At 44.6% G+C, this 18399-nt stretch overlaps 1 protein-coding gene across 2 annotated transcripts in view; it reads left to right on the forward strand.

The window, feature by feature from the left end:
• PRPF8 (pre-mRNA processing factor 8) overlaps window positions 1-18399 on the forward strand; it is a 32925-nt gene that overhangs the window by 12628 nt on the left and 1898 nt on the right. For both annotated transcript variants that reach the window (XM_027625764.1, XM_027625765.1), the window contains exons 25-39: window positions 10062-10309; window positions 10543-10722; window positions 10930-11065; window positions 11180-11349; window positions 11497-11626; window positions 11747-11893; window positions 12090-12250; window positions 12559-12750; window positions 13143-13380; window positions 13517-13645; window positions 15349-15462; window positions 15544-15717; window positions 16013-16206; window positions 16944-17183; window positions 17282-17423. In XM_027625764.1, the coding sequence (XP_027481565.1) occupies window positions 10062-10309; window positions 10543-10722; window positions 10930-11065; window positions 11180-11349; window positions 11497-11626; window positions 11747-11893; window positions 12090-12250; window positions 12559-12750; window positions 13143-13380; window positions 13517-13645; window positions 15349-15462; window positions 15544-15717; window positions 16013-16206; window positions 16944-17183; window positions 17282-17423 (2595 nt within the window). The remainder of the gene's footprint in view (window positions 1-10061; window positions 10310-10542; window positions 10723-10929; window positions 11066-11179; window positions 11350-11496; window positions 11627-11746; window positions 11894-12089; window positions 12251-12558; window positions 12751-13142; window positions 13381-13516; window positions 13646-15348; window positions 15463-15543; window positions 15718-16012; window positions 16207-16943; window positions 17184-17281; window positions 17424-18399) is intronic.

Below are 18399 nucleotides of genomic sequence, written 5' to 3' on the forward strand. Positions count from 1 at the left end.
CAGACTGGGAGAATGCCGGGTCATCAGAGCCAAGGATGTCAGGAATTGGGGCGGGCATTTAACAGTGTCAGTTGCCTAAGAGTGTTTTAGTTAGATAAGGCCTGAAAAGTATCCATTGGATTTGGCAGTCAGGACGTCATTGGTGACCTTAGCAAGAGCTGTTTCAGAAATAGTGGGGATAGAAGCCAGATTGCAGTGGGTGAGGCTTTATGGGAAGTGAGGGAGTGGAGACAGCAAGGACTGGCAACTTGCCAGAGCTGGAGTAAGAGGAAGAAGGACATCAGGTGCCACCTAGAGGGAGATCTAAGTCAAGGTGCTATTTTTAAAGGGGATTGACTTAAGGATGTTCCCATTAGGAAGGAGTCAGGGGCAGTTCAGGGTGCAGCAGACCAGTGTGGTAAGTGATGGAGCAGTGTTCCAAGAAGTTGAGTGTGGGGGTACAATAAAGGGCAAGCAGAGGGAAACATCTTCTGATCCTAAAAGAAAAGAGGTCTGGATAGGTGCGAATTAAAGTTGAGTGGGAAATTACAGTAAATCTCGAATTTTTCAGTTTTGCCTGGATTGGACTTGAGCACAAGGGTAAAGGTATTATAGGATTGTTGAAGAAACTGTGTTCCAGGTGGTTTTCAAGAAAACCAGGACAACTCTTGAGTGTGAGTTCTTCCCAGAAACACTTAGCTACTCAACGACAGGATGGGCAAAGTGGATACATCATAGCGGTGAGGTGATTCAGGATTGGGGTTTGCCAGAGGACTGTTGTGGAGTGGTAAGGGATTGGATGCAGGGGAATGCAGAATGCTCGCCCCTGTGGGATCCTGGATTTGTTTTGGGGGGTGGGTGGGGGGTGGGAAGAGACCAGAAGAGGCCAAAGGCCTTGGAAGAAAGTGTAGGGATCAAAGGAGTAGATACGTGAGAGGTGAGAGCCTGAGTAGTATCAGAGGTTAGAGAAACAGTTTAGAAGCGGTTAGAAGCACAGGTTCTGTAGTCCAGTCAGGTTCAGATCACAGCTCTATCACATAGCTAGTGTGATTTTGGACATGTCACCCACTTTGGGCCTCAGTTCTCTCCATAAAGTGGGGATACTGATGATGGGGTGCCTGGCTGGCTCAGTTGGAAGCACATGCAACTCTTGATCTCAGGGTTGTGAATTTGAGCCCTGAGTTGGGTGTACAGATTACTTAATTAAACTTCTTAAAAAATGGGGAGGGGTCCCTCGGTGGCTCAGATGGTTGAGCATCTGCCTTTGGCTTAGGTTGTGATCTCAAGGTCCTGGGATCGAGCCCCTTGTCAAGCTCCCAGCTCAGCGGGGAATCTGCTTTTCCCTCTCCCCCTGCTTGTGGTCTGTCTCTCAGATGAATGAATAAGATCTTAAAGGGGGTGGGGGCAGATACTGAGGGGCAGCTGGGTGGCTCAGTCAGTTAAGCTTCTGACTTGATTTTGGCTCAGGTCATGATCGCAGGGTTGTGAGATCAAGCCAGGGCTTCCCTCTCAGTGGGGAGTCTGCTTCTCTCTCTGTCTCCCTCAAAACTTTATAAAAACTGGGCATACTGAATGTGTTATCTAGCTCAGAGGGCTTTTGTGAGAATTAATGTATATAGTAAGTTATATTATTCAATAAATTGCTTAATAAACATTTACTGTCATTAATTACAGGGATCAGGAATTATGATCAGATAATAAAATACTGGAATTTATTTCCTGAGGTGTGGTTAGGTAAAGTACTTGGAATAAAATTTCTTGGTCTTCCAAGATTGATAATAGAGGGAAATATCCAGTAGGGTAAGAGATGGCTGGACCTTAAGGCCCTATTCTTGTCCTCTAAAATTTCCTTCTTCCTTGGACTCTTGGAATCATTGCCGCCACTGCCACTTTAGATCCTCTCGTCATTCTTGCTTTAGGTATAATGTAGCACACTAGCCCAAGCTTGGAGACAGGACCGTTCCCTTCAGTCCTAGTAGTGGTTATAAAATAAGGCTGGGACATTTAAGCAAGGTTTTGGTGAGGGCCAGGAATAACAGAAGGAAAACAGAGATGGATGTAGATAATCTGACTTATAAAGTGCAGCTTTCTTTCTTTCTTTTTTTTTTTTGAGATTATTTATTTATTTATTTGACAGAGATCGAGAGAACACAAGCAAGGGGAGTGGCAGACAGAGGGAGAAGCAGGCTTCCCGCTGAGCAGGGAGCCTGACACGGGGCTCGATCCCAGAACCCTGGGATCATGACCTGAGCCAAAGGCAGACGCTCAACCATCTGAGCCACCAAGGCGCCCCAAGTGCAGCTTTCTTAGCTTCAGTTTCGGAAGGGCCTTATGGCTACCTTCCTGCTTGGTTGCCTGCCTTCCTACTGTGCTTCTCTCACCGGGGAGTCCCTTTTTGCATGTCCAGATGACTTGAAGTCTAAAGCCAGAGGGACAGGGGCGCCTGGGTGGGGCACTTGGGCAGCTCAGTCTGTTAGGCGTCCACCTTCAGCTCTAGTCATGTTCCTGGGGTCCTGGAATCGAGCCCCATGTCAGGCTCCGTGCTGGGCAGGGAGCATGCTTTCCCCCCACCCCCTGCACTTGTGCTCTCTCTCGCTATCTCTCTTTCTCTAAATATATATATTTTAAAGACTTTATTTTATTTATTTGACAGCACACACAGCAGGGGGATTGGCAGGCAGAGGGAGAAGTAGGTTCCCCGCAAAGCAGGGAGCCCGACGCGGGGCTTGATCCCAGGACCCTGGGATCCAAAGGCAGAGACCCAACCAACTGAGCCACCCAGGCGCCCCTAAATACTTTTTTTTTTTTTTTTTGAAGATTTTATTCATTTGAGAGAGAGAGAAGGGGGCTAGGGGCAGAGGGAGAGGGAGAAGCAGACTCCCCACTCAGCAGGAAGCCTGATGCGGGACTGGATCCCAGGACCCTGGGATCATCACCTGACCCGAAGGCCACCGCTTAACCGACTGAGCCATCCAGGTGCCCTCTCTCTCTCTAAATGGATAAAAAAAATCTTTTAAAAATGAAAAAGAAAATAAAGCCAGAGGGACAGACCTCAAGAGAACATCTGTACCTGGCAGTAGATGTATTTCTCTGTCTCTGTGTTTCTCTCTCTCTCTCAGAACAAAACTTTGGGGGTTTTGTTTTGACTTCTATTTCACATTATTTATTTTTAGATTTAATTTTTTATTATTTTTTTATTTTTTATTTTTTTAAAAGATTTTATTTATCTGACAGAGAGACACAGAGAGATAGGGAACACAAGCAGGGGGACTGGGAGAGGGAGAAACAGGCTTCCCACAGAGCAGGGAGCCTGATGCGGGGCTCGATCCCAGGACCCTGGGATCATGACCCGAGCCGGAGGCAGATGCTCAACCGACTGAGCCACCCAGGCACCCCTAGACTTAATTTTTTAGAACAATTTTCGATTTATAATAATTTGAGAGGAAGGGACAGAGATTTCTCATATACTCCCTGCCCCCACACATGCACAACCTCCCCCATTATCAACACCACTCACCAGAGTGGTACCTTCTTTACCAAGGATAAACCTACACCAACGTATCATAATCATCCAAAGGCCGTAGTTTACCGTCAGGTTCACTCTTGGTGGTGTATTTTCTGTGGGTTTGGACAAATGAAATTTTGTTAAGTCGTGTCTTTATTTTCATTCAGTTAAAAATATTTTCTAATTCTCCTTGAGAGTTTTTATTTCACCCATATGTTTTTTAGAAGTATGATATTTAATTTAAAAATATTTGAGGGGTTTCCAAGTATTTTTGTTATTAGTTGCTAGTGTAATTCCGTTACGGTCAGAAAACATACTTTGTATGATCTTAGTTTTTCCAAATGTCTTAAGACTTGTTCTGTGGTCTAGCATATAAGGTCTGTCTTGGTGACTGTCTCATGTATACTTGAAAAGAATCTGTATTCTTACTGTTGGGTAGTGTTTTATAGATGTCAGGTCAGATTGAATGATTGTGTTGTTCAAGTCTTTCTATATCCTTAATGATTTTTTGGTCTACTTCTATCAATTACTGAGAGAAGAGTCTTGGAAATCTCCAATTGTAGATTTATTTATTTCCTCTTTCATGTCCATCTCTTTTGTTTTGGGGTTGTTTTGTTTTGTTTTCGGAAGGGGTTGTTCAGAGACAGTTCACTTTATTAAAAGACATTCAAGGGCGCCTGGGTGGCCAGCCGTTTAGCGTTTGCCTTCGGCTCGGGTCATGATCCTGGGATCGAGCCCCACGTCGGGCTCCTTGCTCAGCAGGGAGGCCTGCTTCTCCCTCTCCTACTCGCCCTGCTTGTGTTTCCTCTCTCGCTGTCTCTCTCTCTCTCTCTGTCAAAATATACATAAAAAATCTTAAAAAAAATAAAAGACATTCAAGCCTTGGGGCATGTGACTCAGTCTGTTAAGGGTCTGACTTCAGCTTAGGTCATGAACCCAGGGTCCTGGGATCAAGCCCCGTGTCAGGCTCCGCATTTAGCAGGGAGTCTGCTTGTCTCTCTTCTCCCTCTGCTGCCGCCGCCCCCCCCCGCCCCGCCTTTGCCTCTTGCCTCCCCCGCCCCCCCCTTGTGCTCCTGCATGTGCGCATATGCTCTAATAAATAAATAAGACATCCAGTCTTTTAGCGTAAAGCCACATGATGTTTTTCAAGAAAATTGTATTTTTTGAGCATGGAAGAATTTCTGAAGTTCAGAAATCTGGAATCTTTAAAATATTTAGAAAAAATTACCCACATAACAATTAGGTTGTAATTGTATAAAAAGGCAGGACGTTTTGTTGAATATGACTGAAAGTTGGGCAAAATATAGTTGGCTTGCAGATGGAAAACCAACAAGAATTCATCCAAGCTATTAGCAGGCTTAGGGGAGTGGGGGGCCATTTCACTGATACCAAAATGCAAACTGACAAGCATTTTGTCCAAGGAGCAGTGAACCTGAATACAGGTGATGACCAAGGGAGTGTCCCAAATGGAGTGCTATGTCATGTACCTCAAGAGACTGCTAGGGTTAGAACTGGACTTTGTAACTGGTAAACACAAATATACCACTACTGTTTGTTTAAGATTTTATTTATTTATTTGACAGAGACAGCGAGAGAGGGAACACAAGCAGGGGGAGTGGGAGAGGGAGAAGCAGGCTTCTGCTGAGCAGGGAGCCTGGTGTGGGCCTCGATCCAAGAACCCTGGGATCATGACCTGAGCCGAAGGTAGACGCTTAATGACTGAGCCACCCAGGCCCCCCATGGTTTTTGTTTGTTTGTTTGCTTGCTTGCTTGCTTGCTTTGAAAGATTTTATTTATTTTAGAGAGAACACAAGTGGTTGGGGGGGGAGAAGCAGTCTCCCCACTAAGCAAGGAGCCCAACACAGGGTTAGATCCCAGGACCTTGGGATCATGACCTTAGCCAAAGGCAGCCTTGTAACAGACTGAGCCACCTAGGCCCCCCTGCAAAGACACTTTTTTTAAAACTATTTTATTTATTTGAGAGAGAGCATACTAGCGGGGGGAGGGGCAGAGAGAGAGGGAGAAACAGGCTCCCTGCTGAGCAAGGAGCCCAACTTGGGGCTTGATCCCAGGACCCTGGGATCATGACCTGAGCTGAAGGCAGACACTTAACGACTGAGCCACCCAGGCACCCCGGGTTTTTTTTGTGTTTTTTTTTTTTAAGTAATCTCTGCACCAAGCATAGGGCTTGAATTCACATGCTCCACCAGCTGAGCCAGCCAGGTACCCTGGGTGGGTTTTTTGTTTTGTTTGATTTAGTTTCACTCTTTGCTTAGTAACTACCTGAATTTTTTTGTTTTTTGGGGTGTTTTTTTGGTTGCTCTGTACATCTCTGACTTACTACAGTCTCTACTGTGCCCATTAGTCTACTACTAAGATCACTTTGCATGTAGTACGAGAACCTTACAACACTGTACTTCCATTTCCCCCCTCTTTGTAGAATTTTTTCATATGTTTTAACTGTACCTGTATTATAAATACAATAATAGTTTGTTACTAATTTTGCTCTAAATAGCCTTTATCTTTTACAAAAATTATAAAATGAGCAAAAATATCTTTTACATTTTACTCACATACTTTATCTGGTTTTCTCCATTACTTCGTGTAGATCCAGATTTCTGTCTAGTGTTTTCATTCTGCTTAAAGAATTTCCTTTAACATTTCTTGTAGTAACAGTCTATTGGCAGGGAATACACTCTGCTTTTGTTTGTCTGAAAAAGTGTTTACTTTGCCTTCATTTCTATTAACGTAAACTGTTACTTTTTTTTTGCAATTTTACAATGTTGTTAATTCCATTAGTGTATTTTTTTTTATTTCAGATACTGTAATTTTTATCTCTAGATGTTCTGTCTGGGTACTTAGTATCTTTTCTCCCCTTACTGTGTTCATGTTTTTCTTTATATATTCAAGCATAATTACAAGATTTGTTAAATAGCTGTTGTAAGGACCTTGTTTACTGATTTCATTATTTGTGTTATTGCTAGGTCTGTTTCTGTTGATCGAGTTTTTTCTGATTATGGATAATTCATTCCTATTTTTTTTGCATGGATGGTAATTTTTTATTACATGCTAGAAATTTTGAGTTTTACATTATAGGTTTTGTTATGTTTTGTTAAAAAGAATTGTGTTATGTGCAGTTCAGTAACTTGTGGATTAGTTTGATCCTTTTAGGACTTGCTTTTAAGCTTGGTTATGGCAAGTCTATAGCACCCTTTGTTCTGGAGTTAATGTACCTCCATTGCTAGGTTGATAACTTTCTTGGGGCTCTACCCAATTCCCATGTATGACAAGGTCTCTCTACTCTAGTAGATAGGAACACAAACTGTTGGCAACCTTCTATGACCTGTGGGACTTGTTTAGCTTTCTGATCTGTGGCGTTCTTTTTTATTATTATCATTTAAATTCAATTAGCCAACATAAAATACATCATTAGTTTCAGGCGTAGAGTTCAGTTAATCATGAGTTGTCTGTAACACCCAGTGCTCCTCACATCCAGTGCCATCCTTAATGCCCATCACCCAGTTACCTCATCCCCCTACCCAGTTTGTTCCCTAGAGTTAAGAGTCTCTGGGTGTTCTTCTAGACCTTGAGTTTTACTGCATACAGATTGGTGCTCAGCCAAAAGATCCCTTCATGGATCTCCAGGAGTCGCTTTCTGAGAACTTGCTTCTCTCTAGTACTTGTACCCCACAAATTCTAGCTGCCTTGGCCTCCTGAATTTTAATCTGTGTCTCTTCAATTCAGTGAGACCGTTGGACTTTGTTTCCGTTACCCTTCCATGTGTATGGTGCAGCTGGGAAACTGCCAGTAGGCAGGAAGCTGGGGCAGTTGTGGGGCTCACTTCATTTGTTTGCTTTTTCTCAAGGGTCATGGTCTGTGTTGCCTATTTGTCAGTTGTCTGAAGATACTGTTTTATGTATTTTGCTTAGTTTTGTAGTTCTTTATGGCGGAAGGTAATTTCTGTGGCCCCATTAGTTTTCATTCCCTCTATTAATTTCTAGTAGTTTTTCTCATCCCTTTTCCTCCTCTGCCCACCCCAGATTACTTAACTATATTTGCTCTTTTTTTTAAGAGGTATTCAGATAAGTCAGTTTTAATTAGATCCTATACACACATTTGCTACTAAAAATCAAAATAGCACAAAAAAATTTTATTAAAATTTTTGAAAACCACAAAATCTAACACATCTGCCCTAATCTTGCTCTAACCAAACCACCCAAAGTTTCCTGTGTATTCCTTCTGCACAAGTTATTTGGCTTCCAGTTTTTGAGGTTAGGTCTTGTCTTAATGACTTCAGGCCTCTCAAACACACAGGCAACACTCAAAACGTATTAGTGCTTCCTTAGGTCAAATCAAAAGGTGGACGTGTACTGAAGTCATTCAAATGCAAACTACAGGATTCCTCACAAATTACTGGTATGAAGGTAGAAAAGATATAAAAAGGAAGACTTTATAGTATCATAGATTACCAAAATATTATAGTTTGCCCTAACATAGAGCAGCTTTCCCAAGCTGCTGCAAAATGATCCTAAAATCACTAAGAAACCGTACAAGAATAAAGTTTATGGGGGCGCCTGGGTGGCTCAGTCGTTACGCATCAGCCTTCGGCTCAGGTCATGATCCCAGGGTCCTGGGATCGAGCCCCACATCGGGCTCCCTGCTCAGCGGGAGGCCTGCTTCTCCCTCTCCCACTTCCCCTGCTTGTGTTCCCTCTCTTGCTGTGTCTCTCTCTGTCAAATAAGTAAATAAAATCTTAAAAAAAAAAAATAAAGTTTATGTTTACATTGGCTCTACATCATAATTATTCTTCATGCTGGTTTCCTCAGAAAGATCTTCATGATAAAGGCAGTAATGACAGTGACATCTAAATCTTTCTACTCTTGATACACCGTCCTCAGCTTCCTTCTGCTGTAGATCTTTGTGAAGCTGGGACCCCGGGCTGAGGTTCGCTGGTACTGAATCCTTCGAATCATCCTTGCCATCCTTTCTTTCCGAGCGGTTAACAAAGTCCTTACTCCAGTCCTCCTCCCGCTGCTGCTAAGGATGCGCTCAACGAGCCCCTGTGGTTTCTTCTCTCTGTGCTGCTGCTGGGATGGATATTCTGGTAGCGGGGAAGGGAGTTTGATACTAGAGTCGAGATTCAGTTTACCAGGGTTCTTTGTTAATACTTCGGAGATAGTTTGAGAGGCACCCGAGCCTTCCTGGGACTTCTCTTCACTGGGCATCTGAGATGATCCCAGGTCCCAGGTTGGGTAAAGCTGCTTTGGTGAATCCACTGGAAGCCTGGTCACAGACGGAAGCTCCTCCTAGATCTTCGGGGTCCACTGGGAGGTGATGCTCAAGACTCAACTTGCTACGAAGTACCCTGGAAAGAACTTTATAGCCCAGAAGGAGCGAGAAAAACCCAAACTCCTTTGGAGTGGCAAGAGAAAGAACAAACCTCAAAGTTCCCATCGGGTTTCCCCTTAAAACTACCACTATATTTGCTCTTATTTTAAGTGCTTATATTGCCTTAATTGATTTTTTTTTTTTGAGATTAAATTCACACTTTAAAAATATACAATTCAGTGGTTTTCAGTATGTGTAACCATCACCACTATCTAATTCTAGAACATTTTCATCACCCCCAACAGAAACCCTGTACCCATGAACAGTCATTCACTCCCCATTGTTCCCCCTACATCTAGCTCCTGGCAATCATGAATCTTGTTTCTGTCTATATGATTTTGCCTAGTCTGGACATTTCATATAAATGGAATTGTGCAATATGTGACTTTATTGCCTGGTTTCCTTTTTTTAAAGATTGATTTATTTTAGAGTGAGAACACGTGTGTGCGAGTAGGGGGTGGGGCAGACCAGGAGAGAATATCTTAAAAGACTCCCCACTGAGCATGGAGCCCAACGCAGGGCTCAATCTCAGGACCCTGAGAGTATTATCTGAGCCAAAACCAGGAGTCAGATGCTTGACTGACTGTGCCACCCAGGCGTCCCTGTCTAGTTTCTTTCACCTAACATGTTTTAAAGATTCATCTGTGTTGTAGCATGTATCAATACTTGAACCTTTTCATTTATGAGTAATATTCTTTTATATGGATATACCACATTTTGTTTAGCCATTTGTCAGTTGATGGACATTTCGGTTTTTTCCCCCACTTTTTGGCTATTACAAATAATGCTGTTGTGAACATTTGTGTACACATTTTTGTGTGGACATATGTTTTCATTTCTTTTGGGTATATACTTAGGAGTAGAATTGCTGGATCATATGGTAACTATGTTTAACCTTTTGAGGTGATTCAACCATTGTACCATTTCACATTCCCACCAGCAGTACATGAGTGTTCCATTTTCTTCACAAACTTGCCAGCAGTTGTCACTGCTTTATAGCCATTCCTGTGGGTGTTAAATAGTATCTCATAGTAGTTTTGATTTATATATACTTTCCTAATGACATTGAGCTCAAATTTTCCTTGAGAACTAGGGAGAATTTAATTAACTGGATCAAGTAGTCCCTGCCACCACCTCCTGCTGCCCCGCATAGCTCACGTATAATTTACTTTCTCCCCACTTTTTTCAGATTGTGAATAAGTGGAACACAGCTCTTATAGGCCTTATGACATACTTTCGGGAGGCGGTGGTGAACACCCAGGAGCTCCTGGACTTGCTAGTGAAGTGTGAGAATAAGATCCAGACACGTATCAAGATTGGCCTCAACTCCAAGATGCCCAGTCGGTTCCCTCCTGTTGTGTTCTATACCCCTAAGGAGTTGGGTGGACTCGGCATGCTCTCAATGGGCCATGTGCTCATCCCCCAGTCTGACCTCAGGTAGGACTTGGTTGAAAATCTTGCTACGGGTGCCTGGCTGCCTCAGTTGGAAGAGCATGCAACTCTTCATCTCCTGGTCATGAGTTTGAGCCCCATGTTGGGTGTAGAGATGACTTAAATAAATAAACAAAAAAACTTTTTAAAAAAAGGGGAAAAAAATCTTGCTAGACCCTATTTCTTTACTTTTAGGTTTTATTTTATTTTTTTTCTAAACTTGGTTGTGCCCCAAACAGGTGGTCCAAGCAGACAGATGTAGGTATCACACACTTTCGTTCAGGAATGAGCCATGAAGAAGACCAACTGATTCCCAACTTATACCGCTACATACAGCCATGGGAGAGCGAGTTCATTGATTCTCAGCGGGTCTGGGCTGAGTATGCACTGAAGAGACAAGAGGCCATTGCTCAGAACAGGTACACATCCAGGAAGGCATAGCAGTCCCGTCGGGAGTGTGGAGGGGTGATCTTTGAGCCTCGCGTGGAGGTCAGGAGCAGAGCATGCCATATTTTTATGGAGACAAGGAAGTACATTCTACATCTGACCTGTTTGCCCTTGGCCAAGCGGGGAATGCTAAACTCTCTGTGAACACATGCTTGACTTAGATCTTTTCTCTTTGACAGACGACTGACCTTAGAAGATCTAGAAGATTCATGGGATCGTGGCATTCCTCGAATCAACACCCTCTTCCAGAAGGACCGGCACACATTGGCTTATGATAAGGGCTGGCGTGTTCGAACTGACTTTAAGCAGTACCAGGTACATGGAGGGGATGGTAGAGATTTTCCCTGAATTAAAAGAATCCGTGGTCCGTGCCAGGAATCTGGGGCGGTAGGCACCCAGAAGCTTGATGGTACCTGCCTTGCCATCTAGGTTTTGAAGCAGAACCCTTTCTGGTGGACACATCAGCGGCATGATGGGAAGCTCTGGAACCTGAACAACTACCGTACAGACATGATCCAGGCCCTGGGTGGTGTGGAAGGCATTCTGGAACACACACTCTTCAAGGGCACTTACTTCCCTACTTGGGAGGGGCTTTTCTGGTAGGGATTCTCTTCTCGCCTTACAGTAACCTTTCACAACCCTCTGAGTTCAACCCTTGTGTGCTTTTTGTTCTCCTCTGGTGTTTACCAGAGAGCAGTGCTCTGGGAGATGGCAGGGCCTCACTTTAACTGGCCTCTTCTTCCCAGGGAAAAGGCCAGTGGTTTTGAGGAATCTATGAAGTGGAAGAAGCTAACTAATGCTCAACGATCAGGATTGAACCAGATTCCCAATCGTAGATTCACCCTCTGGTGGTCCCCAACCATCAACCGAGCCAACGTGAGTGTGATTGCTAGATCTGGGAGACGGGAAGCTAAAAGCAAGTGTTCCTACTTCCTAAATTATGTCCTAAGAACCAAAGTCTCTTGACCTCTGGTGTCCCTCTCTATTTCCTGTCAGGTATATGTAGGCTTTCAGGTGCAGCTGGACCTGACGGGTATCTTCATGCATGGCAAGATCCCCACACTGAAGATCTCTCTTATCCAGATCTTCCGAGCTCACTTATGGCAGAAGATCCACGAGAGCATTGTGATGGACTTGTGCCAGGTGGGCCAGAATTGAGGGGAGAGGGGACCACCAGAAGTCAGGTCAGCTTACTCTGGCATATGGGAAATCCCCCCTGGCAGCACTGAGGATGAGACTTGCATTGTGGTGCCAGGTGCCACATTATCTGAAATTCTGCAAGCCCTCGTTTCTAGTGGGCTTCCATAAGCAGTCATAACCTTTCTACCTTTGTCTCCAGGTGTTTGATCAGGAACTGGATGCACTAGAGATTGAGACAGTACAAAAGGAGACAATTCACCCGCGAAAGTCCTATAAGATGAATTCTTCCTGTGCAGATATCCTGCTGTTTGCTTCCTATAAGTGGAATGTCTCTCGGCCCTCATTGCTGGCCGACTCCAAGTAAGTGCCTTATAACCAAGCCCTAGGCATTCAGGAAGCTTGGTTTTACTGTTCTTCTGGCAGTGTTATTTCAGGAATTGTTCCTCTTTGCTTTTCTTTCTAATTTGGGTCCAGTGCCATCCCTGGATCCTGTCAACACCCTCAAAGGTCTGCTGATTCTCTGGGTGAGGGGCTTGCTGATCGGAACAGGCAGAGGGATTAGGAATTTTGAGGTTTAGATATAGTGATTGAGAGTTCATGTGGTTCTGAAACATTGGTGATATTGGTGGCTTCTTGGAAGTGTGGGTTCCTGACCTCTCTACCCACAGGGATGTGATGGATAGTACCACTACTCAGAAGTATTGGATTGATATCCAGTTGCGCTGGGGGGACTATGATTCTCATGACATTGAACGCTACGCCCGGGCCAAGTTCCTGGACTACACCACAGACAACATGAGTATCTACCCTTCGCCCACCGGTGTGCTCATTGCCATTGACCTGGCATATAATCTGCACAGGTAAGTTGGTGCTCGGAAGCTTTTCTATCAGCTCCATACTTTCTTTATTAATTTTATTTATTTTTTAAGTAAATTACAGCCAATGTGGGGCTTGAACTCAAGATTCTGATGTCACAGAGAATTGTACACAGAGGCAAGGAAGAAAAAGTCAATGACCCTGAAAAAGAAAGTGCCGCCTTGGCAAACTAAAATACACATGTACATTAAAGTATGGGGCCAATTTGGGTGCCTGCTGCCACACTCAGAGTATGTACATGTGATGTTTAGTGTACCTGAGGAGACACTTGTCTGCCTGGCCAGCAGTCTTGCCTTTCTCTCTAGGGTTCCATTTTACCTTGTTCCTGGGGCTGCCAGCCTGGTCTTCACTCTTCTTGCCTCTTCTATTCCCATAGTGCCTATGGAAACTGGTTCCCAGGCAGCAAGCCTCTCATACAGCAGGCCATGGCCAAGATCATGAAGGCAAACCCTGCCTTGTATGTGTTACGTGAACGGATCCGCAAGGGCCTGCAGCTCTATTCATCTGAGCCCACTGAGCCCTATCTGTCCTCTCAGAATTATGGTGAGCTCTTCTCCAACCAGATTATCTGGTTTGTGGATGACACTAATGTCTACAGAGTGACTATCCACAAGGTGAGAATTAGAAGCAATGTAGAGATGTGGGGCTCAGTATATGCCTATGGGAGGGTGATGAGGCAAATGTGTACATACGGGGTGAAGGCACAATGGTTGTGTCTAGGCCATGCTAACTGATGTAATCATTCTTTAGACCTTTGAGGGGAACTTGACCACCAAACCCATCAACGGGGCCATCTTCATCTTCAATCCACGCACAGGTCAGCTGTTCCTCAAGATAATCCACACATCTGTGTGGGCTGGACAGAAGCGTTTGGGGCAGGTGAGCCAGTTAAAGGACAGAGAAGCTGTAAACTTTTTCTGCCTCTTACTACCCCTTTTTCTTTGGGGGGTGTATGTAAGAGACAGTGGGTGGAGGTAGGAGACATCTTCCTGTTCTCTCTGAGAGATTAAGGGTATCTCATTTCAGCCTTTTCCCTGAGTTACTTAATTTGAGAAGTTCTCTCCTATAGGGGGCCCAGCAGTGTGTGAGGTCCTTCATTACCTACAGTTGGTCTCTCTGTTTCTTGACTCTCCCATCTTTAACCTGTCTTGAACGAGACTACCAAAAGTCACCTTTCTAAAGGGAACGAATGTTCTTAAAACATCACTTTTACCTAATATCTACCTCTAAGCCTTTGGTAGCCCATTTCTTCTTGATGAATTAACTCTTCTTTGTCTTCCTAGACACTTAATATCTGGCTGGGTTTTAACCTGTCCAACCACGGTTTCTCTTCCTTTAAAACCTGTTTCCTGGGTGCCTGGGTGGCTCAGTTGGTTAAGCGACTGCCTTCGGCTCAGGTCATGATCCTGGAGTCCCGGGATCGAGTCCCGCATCGGGCTCCCTGCTCGGCAGGGAGTCTGCTTCTCCCTCTGACCCTCTTCCCTCTTGTGCTCTCTATCTGTCATTCTCTCTCTCTCAAATAAATAAATAAAATCTTTAAAAAAAAATAAAATAAAATCTGTTTCCTGGGCACTTGGGTGGCTCAGTCGGTTGAGCGTCGGGCTTCGGCTTAGGTCATGATCCCACGGGCCTGGGATGGAGCCTGAGTCTATCGGGCTCCCTGCTCAGCGGGGAGTCTGCTTCTCCTTCACCCTCTGCCCCTCCCCTCCACCCCCCCACTTATGCATGCATGCTCTCTAATTAATTAATTAAAAACTCCTGTTTCCAGGGACACCTGGGTGGCTCAGTCGGTGAAGCATCTGCCTTTGGCTCAGATCATGATCCCAGGGTGCTAGGATCGAGTCCCGCATCGGGCTCCCTGCTCAGAGGGGAGTTTGCGTCTCCCTCTCCCTCTGCTGCACTCTCTCTCTCTAACAAAAAGTAAATACTTAATCTTACAAACAATCTGGTATCCTACTATCCCCATAGTCTGTTGCATTCATTTCCACTTCTGTGGCTTTGCTTATATAGCTTCTTTCTAGAATGAACTCCCTTCTTTCCTCTCTTATTCACAGTCTTACTTGTTCCTTAAGACGTTTTTCTTTGTGCAGTGGGGTGCCTGGGTGGCTCAGTCGGTTAAGCATCCGACTCTTGATTTCGGCTCAGGTTGTGATCTCAGGGTTGTGGGATCGAGCCCTCTCATCCAGCTCCGCACTGAGTGCGGAGTCCGCTTGAGATTCTTTTTCCCCTCTGCCCCTCCCTTCACTTGTGTGCGTGCATGCTCTCTCTCTAAATAAATAAAGTCTTCCTGTTTCTTTATGTAGCTTTTTATGATCTTTAGCCTCAATTTATTTTGTCCCTGACATGTAATTAAATACCGGTTTGTGGTACATCTTGTATGACTTTTCTTTGGCCAGCTAGGTTGAAAAAGCCTTTTGGGCAAGGCCATTTGACACTTTTTTTGCATCTCTAAAGTACCCAACATTCAATAGCAGGGCACAACAGAAACGTAGGTTGATTATTTCAAGACTAGGATCTTTTGTTCTAGTTGACCTTGAGATGGTAGAAACTCAATTTCTGTTTCCTCCCCTCTTGCTTTTTAGTTGGCTAAATGGAAGACAGCTGAGGAAGTGGCTGCCCTCATCCGATCTCTGCCTGTGGAGGAGCAGCCCAAACAGATCATTGTCACCAGGAAGGGCATGCTGGACCCATTGGAGGTGAGAGGCGGGTGAGGTAGAAGAGAGGAGGGCTGAGACCTGCAGGCTCTGTTTCTAATCTTGGACTTGATCTTGTTTCAGGTGCACTTGCTAGACTTTCCCAATATTGTGATCAAAGGATCAGAGCTCCAGCTACCTTTCCAGGCTTGTCTCAAGGTGGAAAAGTTTGGGGACCTCATCCTTAAAGCCACTGAACCCCAGATGGTTCTCTTTAATCTCTACGATGACTGGCTCAAGACTATCTCATCCTACACGGTATGAAACCCTAACAAAGAGGGTCACTAAGAGGAGTGGGTCTGGGGCTATGAGACAATCCTGTTCTTCCTTAGCTTTTTCCCAGGACCCCTGTGAGGTCATTTTCACATCTTCAACCTGTGGATGAGATAGCAGCTCTGTGCTCTGTGTATAAAGTTGACAGGGGGAGCAGGAGAGGCTGCATCTTAGAGGTTGAAATCAATTCCTGGGTTCCTTGAAAGGTTAGAATCGAGGAAAGGGGGAGGACATCTAGTGGCTGACCCTCTGCCCCCCTTGCTGCCATATCTCTTCTCAGGCTTTCTCCCGCCTCATCCTGATTCTGCGTGCCCTGCATGTGAACAATGACCGGGCGAAGGTGATCCTGAAGCCAGACAAGACTACTATTACAGAACCACACCACATCTGGCCCACTCTGACTGACGAGGAGTGGATCAAGGTGGAGGTGCAGCTAAAAGATCTTATCTTGGCTGACTACGGCAAGAAAAACAAGTGAGCAATGGTGGTGGGGAGACAGATGGAAGATCCTAAAAAGATGAAATGAATGGTTCAGTATATGGTTTCTGGGTTTTTTGGAAACATTTAGGTTCAGAAATTTCTCAAGGAATTGTTCTGGGGATGCCTATAGAAAAGAGGTAGGCAATGTCTTCAGATAATGTAGAAAATGTCTGTGTTTCAGGGCTTCAGTCTGATTCTTGGGCATTTTTTCATGTTGCCATTTTGAGCAGGGCATTTCTTTACTGTCCATACATTACAGGAAGTTTTAACATCCCGGATCCCCAGGTACCATTGCTAGCAGCACACACACCCCCCTTCCTTCCCCCTCCCTGTCATTGTGACAACCAAAAATAAAAATGTCCATAGATTTCCAGGTACACCTAGGGTGACTAACAGTACTAGCTGTGGTTGAGAACATGTTCTAAGGGTTTCTCTTTTTGAGAATTGTCCTATAAACCAGGGCATTTGTGTCAAAGAAAGGAGGAATGTCTGGCTACTGAGCAGGTTTCAGCATGGCTGAAAGGTGTACATGCACAGAGCCGTCCTGGGCTGTGATAAATCTTACCGGTATTAGTACGTGTCCACGTCACACTTCCTTTACAAATGCCACTTGAGGATTGTCAGGAGTAAGGGTCTGGGGTCCCTTGTCTTACCAAGTTATACTCTTGCCTTTGGGATAGAACTGACTGAGGGGAAGGGATCTTGTGGTGTGATCCATGCTGTCCCCACAGTGTGAATGTGGCATCACTGACACAGTCAGAAATTCGAGACATCATCCTGGGTATGGAGATCTCGGCACCATCACAGCAGCGGCAGCAGATAGCAGAGATTGAGAAGCAGACCAAGGAACAGTCACAACTGACAGCAACACAGACTCGTACTGTCAACAAGCATGGCGATGAGATCATTACTTCTACCACCAGCAACTATGAGACCCAGACTTTCTCCTCTAAGACTGAATGGAGGGTTAGGTACTATAAGGGACGGGAGGGGTTAGGGATGGCAAAGCCTACTTATACTACCTGCGGTGCTAGGCCAGAGAAATGCTGACATTCCCCACCGTTTTTAGGGCCATCTCTGCTGCCAACCTTCACCTAAGGACCAATCATATCTATGTTTCATCTGATGACATCAAGGAGACCGGTTATACCTATATCCTTCCCAAGAACGTGCTTAAGAAGTTTATCTGCATATCTGACCTTCGAGCCCAAGTGAGTAAGTGTGCTCAACTAGTCCATAGTGTGTGCCCAGCATTTTATGTGCCTAAAACTCACCTGAGATTGCTTGGAACTTAAGGTGCTGGTTTCAGGATTCACGGATGAATAAATATATATATACGTTAAGAATGGCCAAGGGGCGCCTGGGTGGCTCGGTTGGGCATCTGCCTTCAACTCGGGTCATGATCCCAGAGTTCCGGGATCGAGCCCTGCTTTGGGCTCCCTGCTCGGCGGGGAGTCTGCTTCTCCCTCTGCCCCTCACCCCACTCGTGTTCTCTCTCTTTCACTCTGTTTCCCTCTCAAATTAAAAAAAAAAAGAATGGCTGGAACAGCAGGAAAGGTTTTGGCTCTCATCAAATATTAAAATATTATAAAGCTATGGCAATTAAGAAAATGATCCAAAAGTTATTGGAAGAGGATAGCATATAATCAGCAACAGATTCATGTGGATATAATAAATGTGTATCAGATCTGTAGGATTAAGGATGCCTTATCATACTGAAACAATCAGAACCCTGCCTCACAACGTATAGAAAATAAAATGTGGGCGCCTGGGTGGCTCAGTTGGTTTAAACGACTGCCTTCGGCTCAGGTCATGACCCCAGGGTCCTGGGATCGAGTCCCACATCAGGCTCCCCCTGCTCTGCGGGGAGCCTGCTTCTCCCTCTGCCTCTGCCTGCCGCTCCCCCTGCTTGTGCTCTCTCTCTCTCTCTCTGTCAAATAAATAAAATCTTTAAAAAAAATAAAATAAAATGCATGTAAAGATCTGCATGTAAAATACTAAGCTGTAGAGTATCACAACACTAAGGATAGCCTTCTTAAGACATAAAACCCAAAACCATAATCAAAATTAATAACTTGTGTATGACAAAGATGTACTAAAAACAAGAAGAAAATATTTGCATAATTCTAAAAAAAGATGGATTAGAATCTAGAATAGGGAATTATCAAAAGTTGATTTAAAAACATA

Source organism: Zalophus californianus, chromosome 16, assembly GCF_009762305.2.
Source record: "Zalophus californianus isolate mZalCal1 chromosome 16, mZalCal1.pri.v2, whole genome shotgun sequence".
Classification (NCBI taxonomy): Eukaryota; Metazoa; Chordata; class Mammalia; order Carnivora; family Otariidae; genus Zalophus; species Zalophus californianus.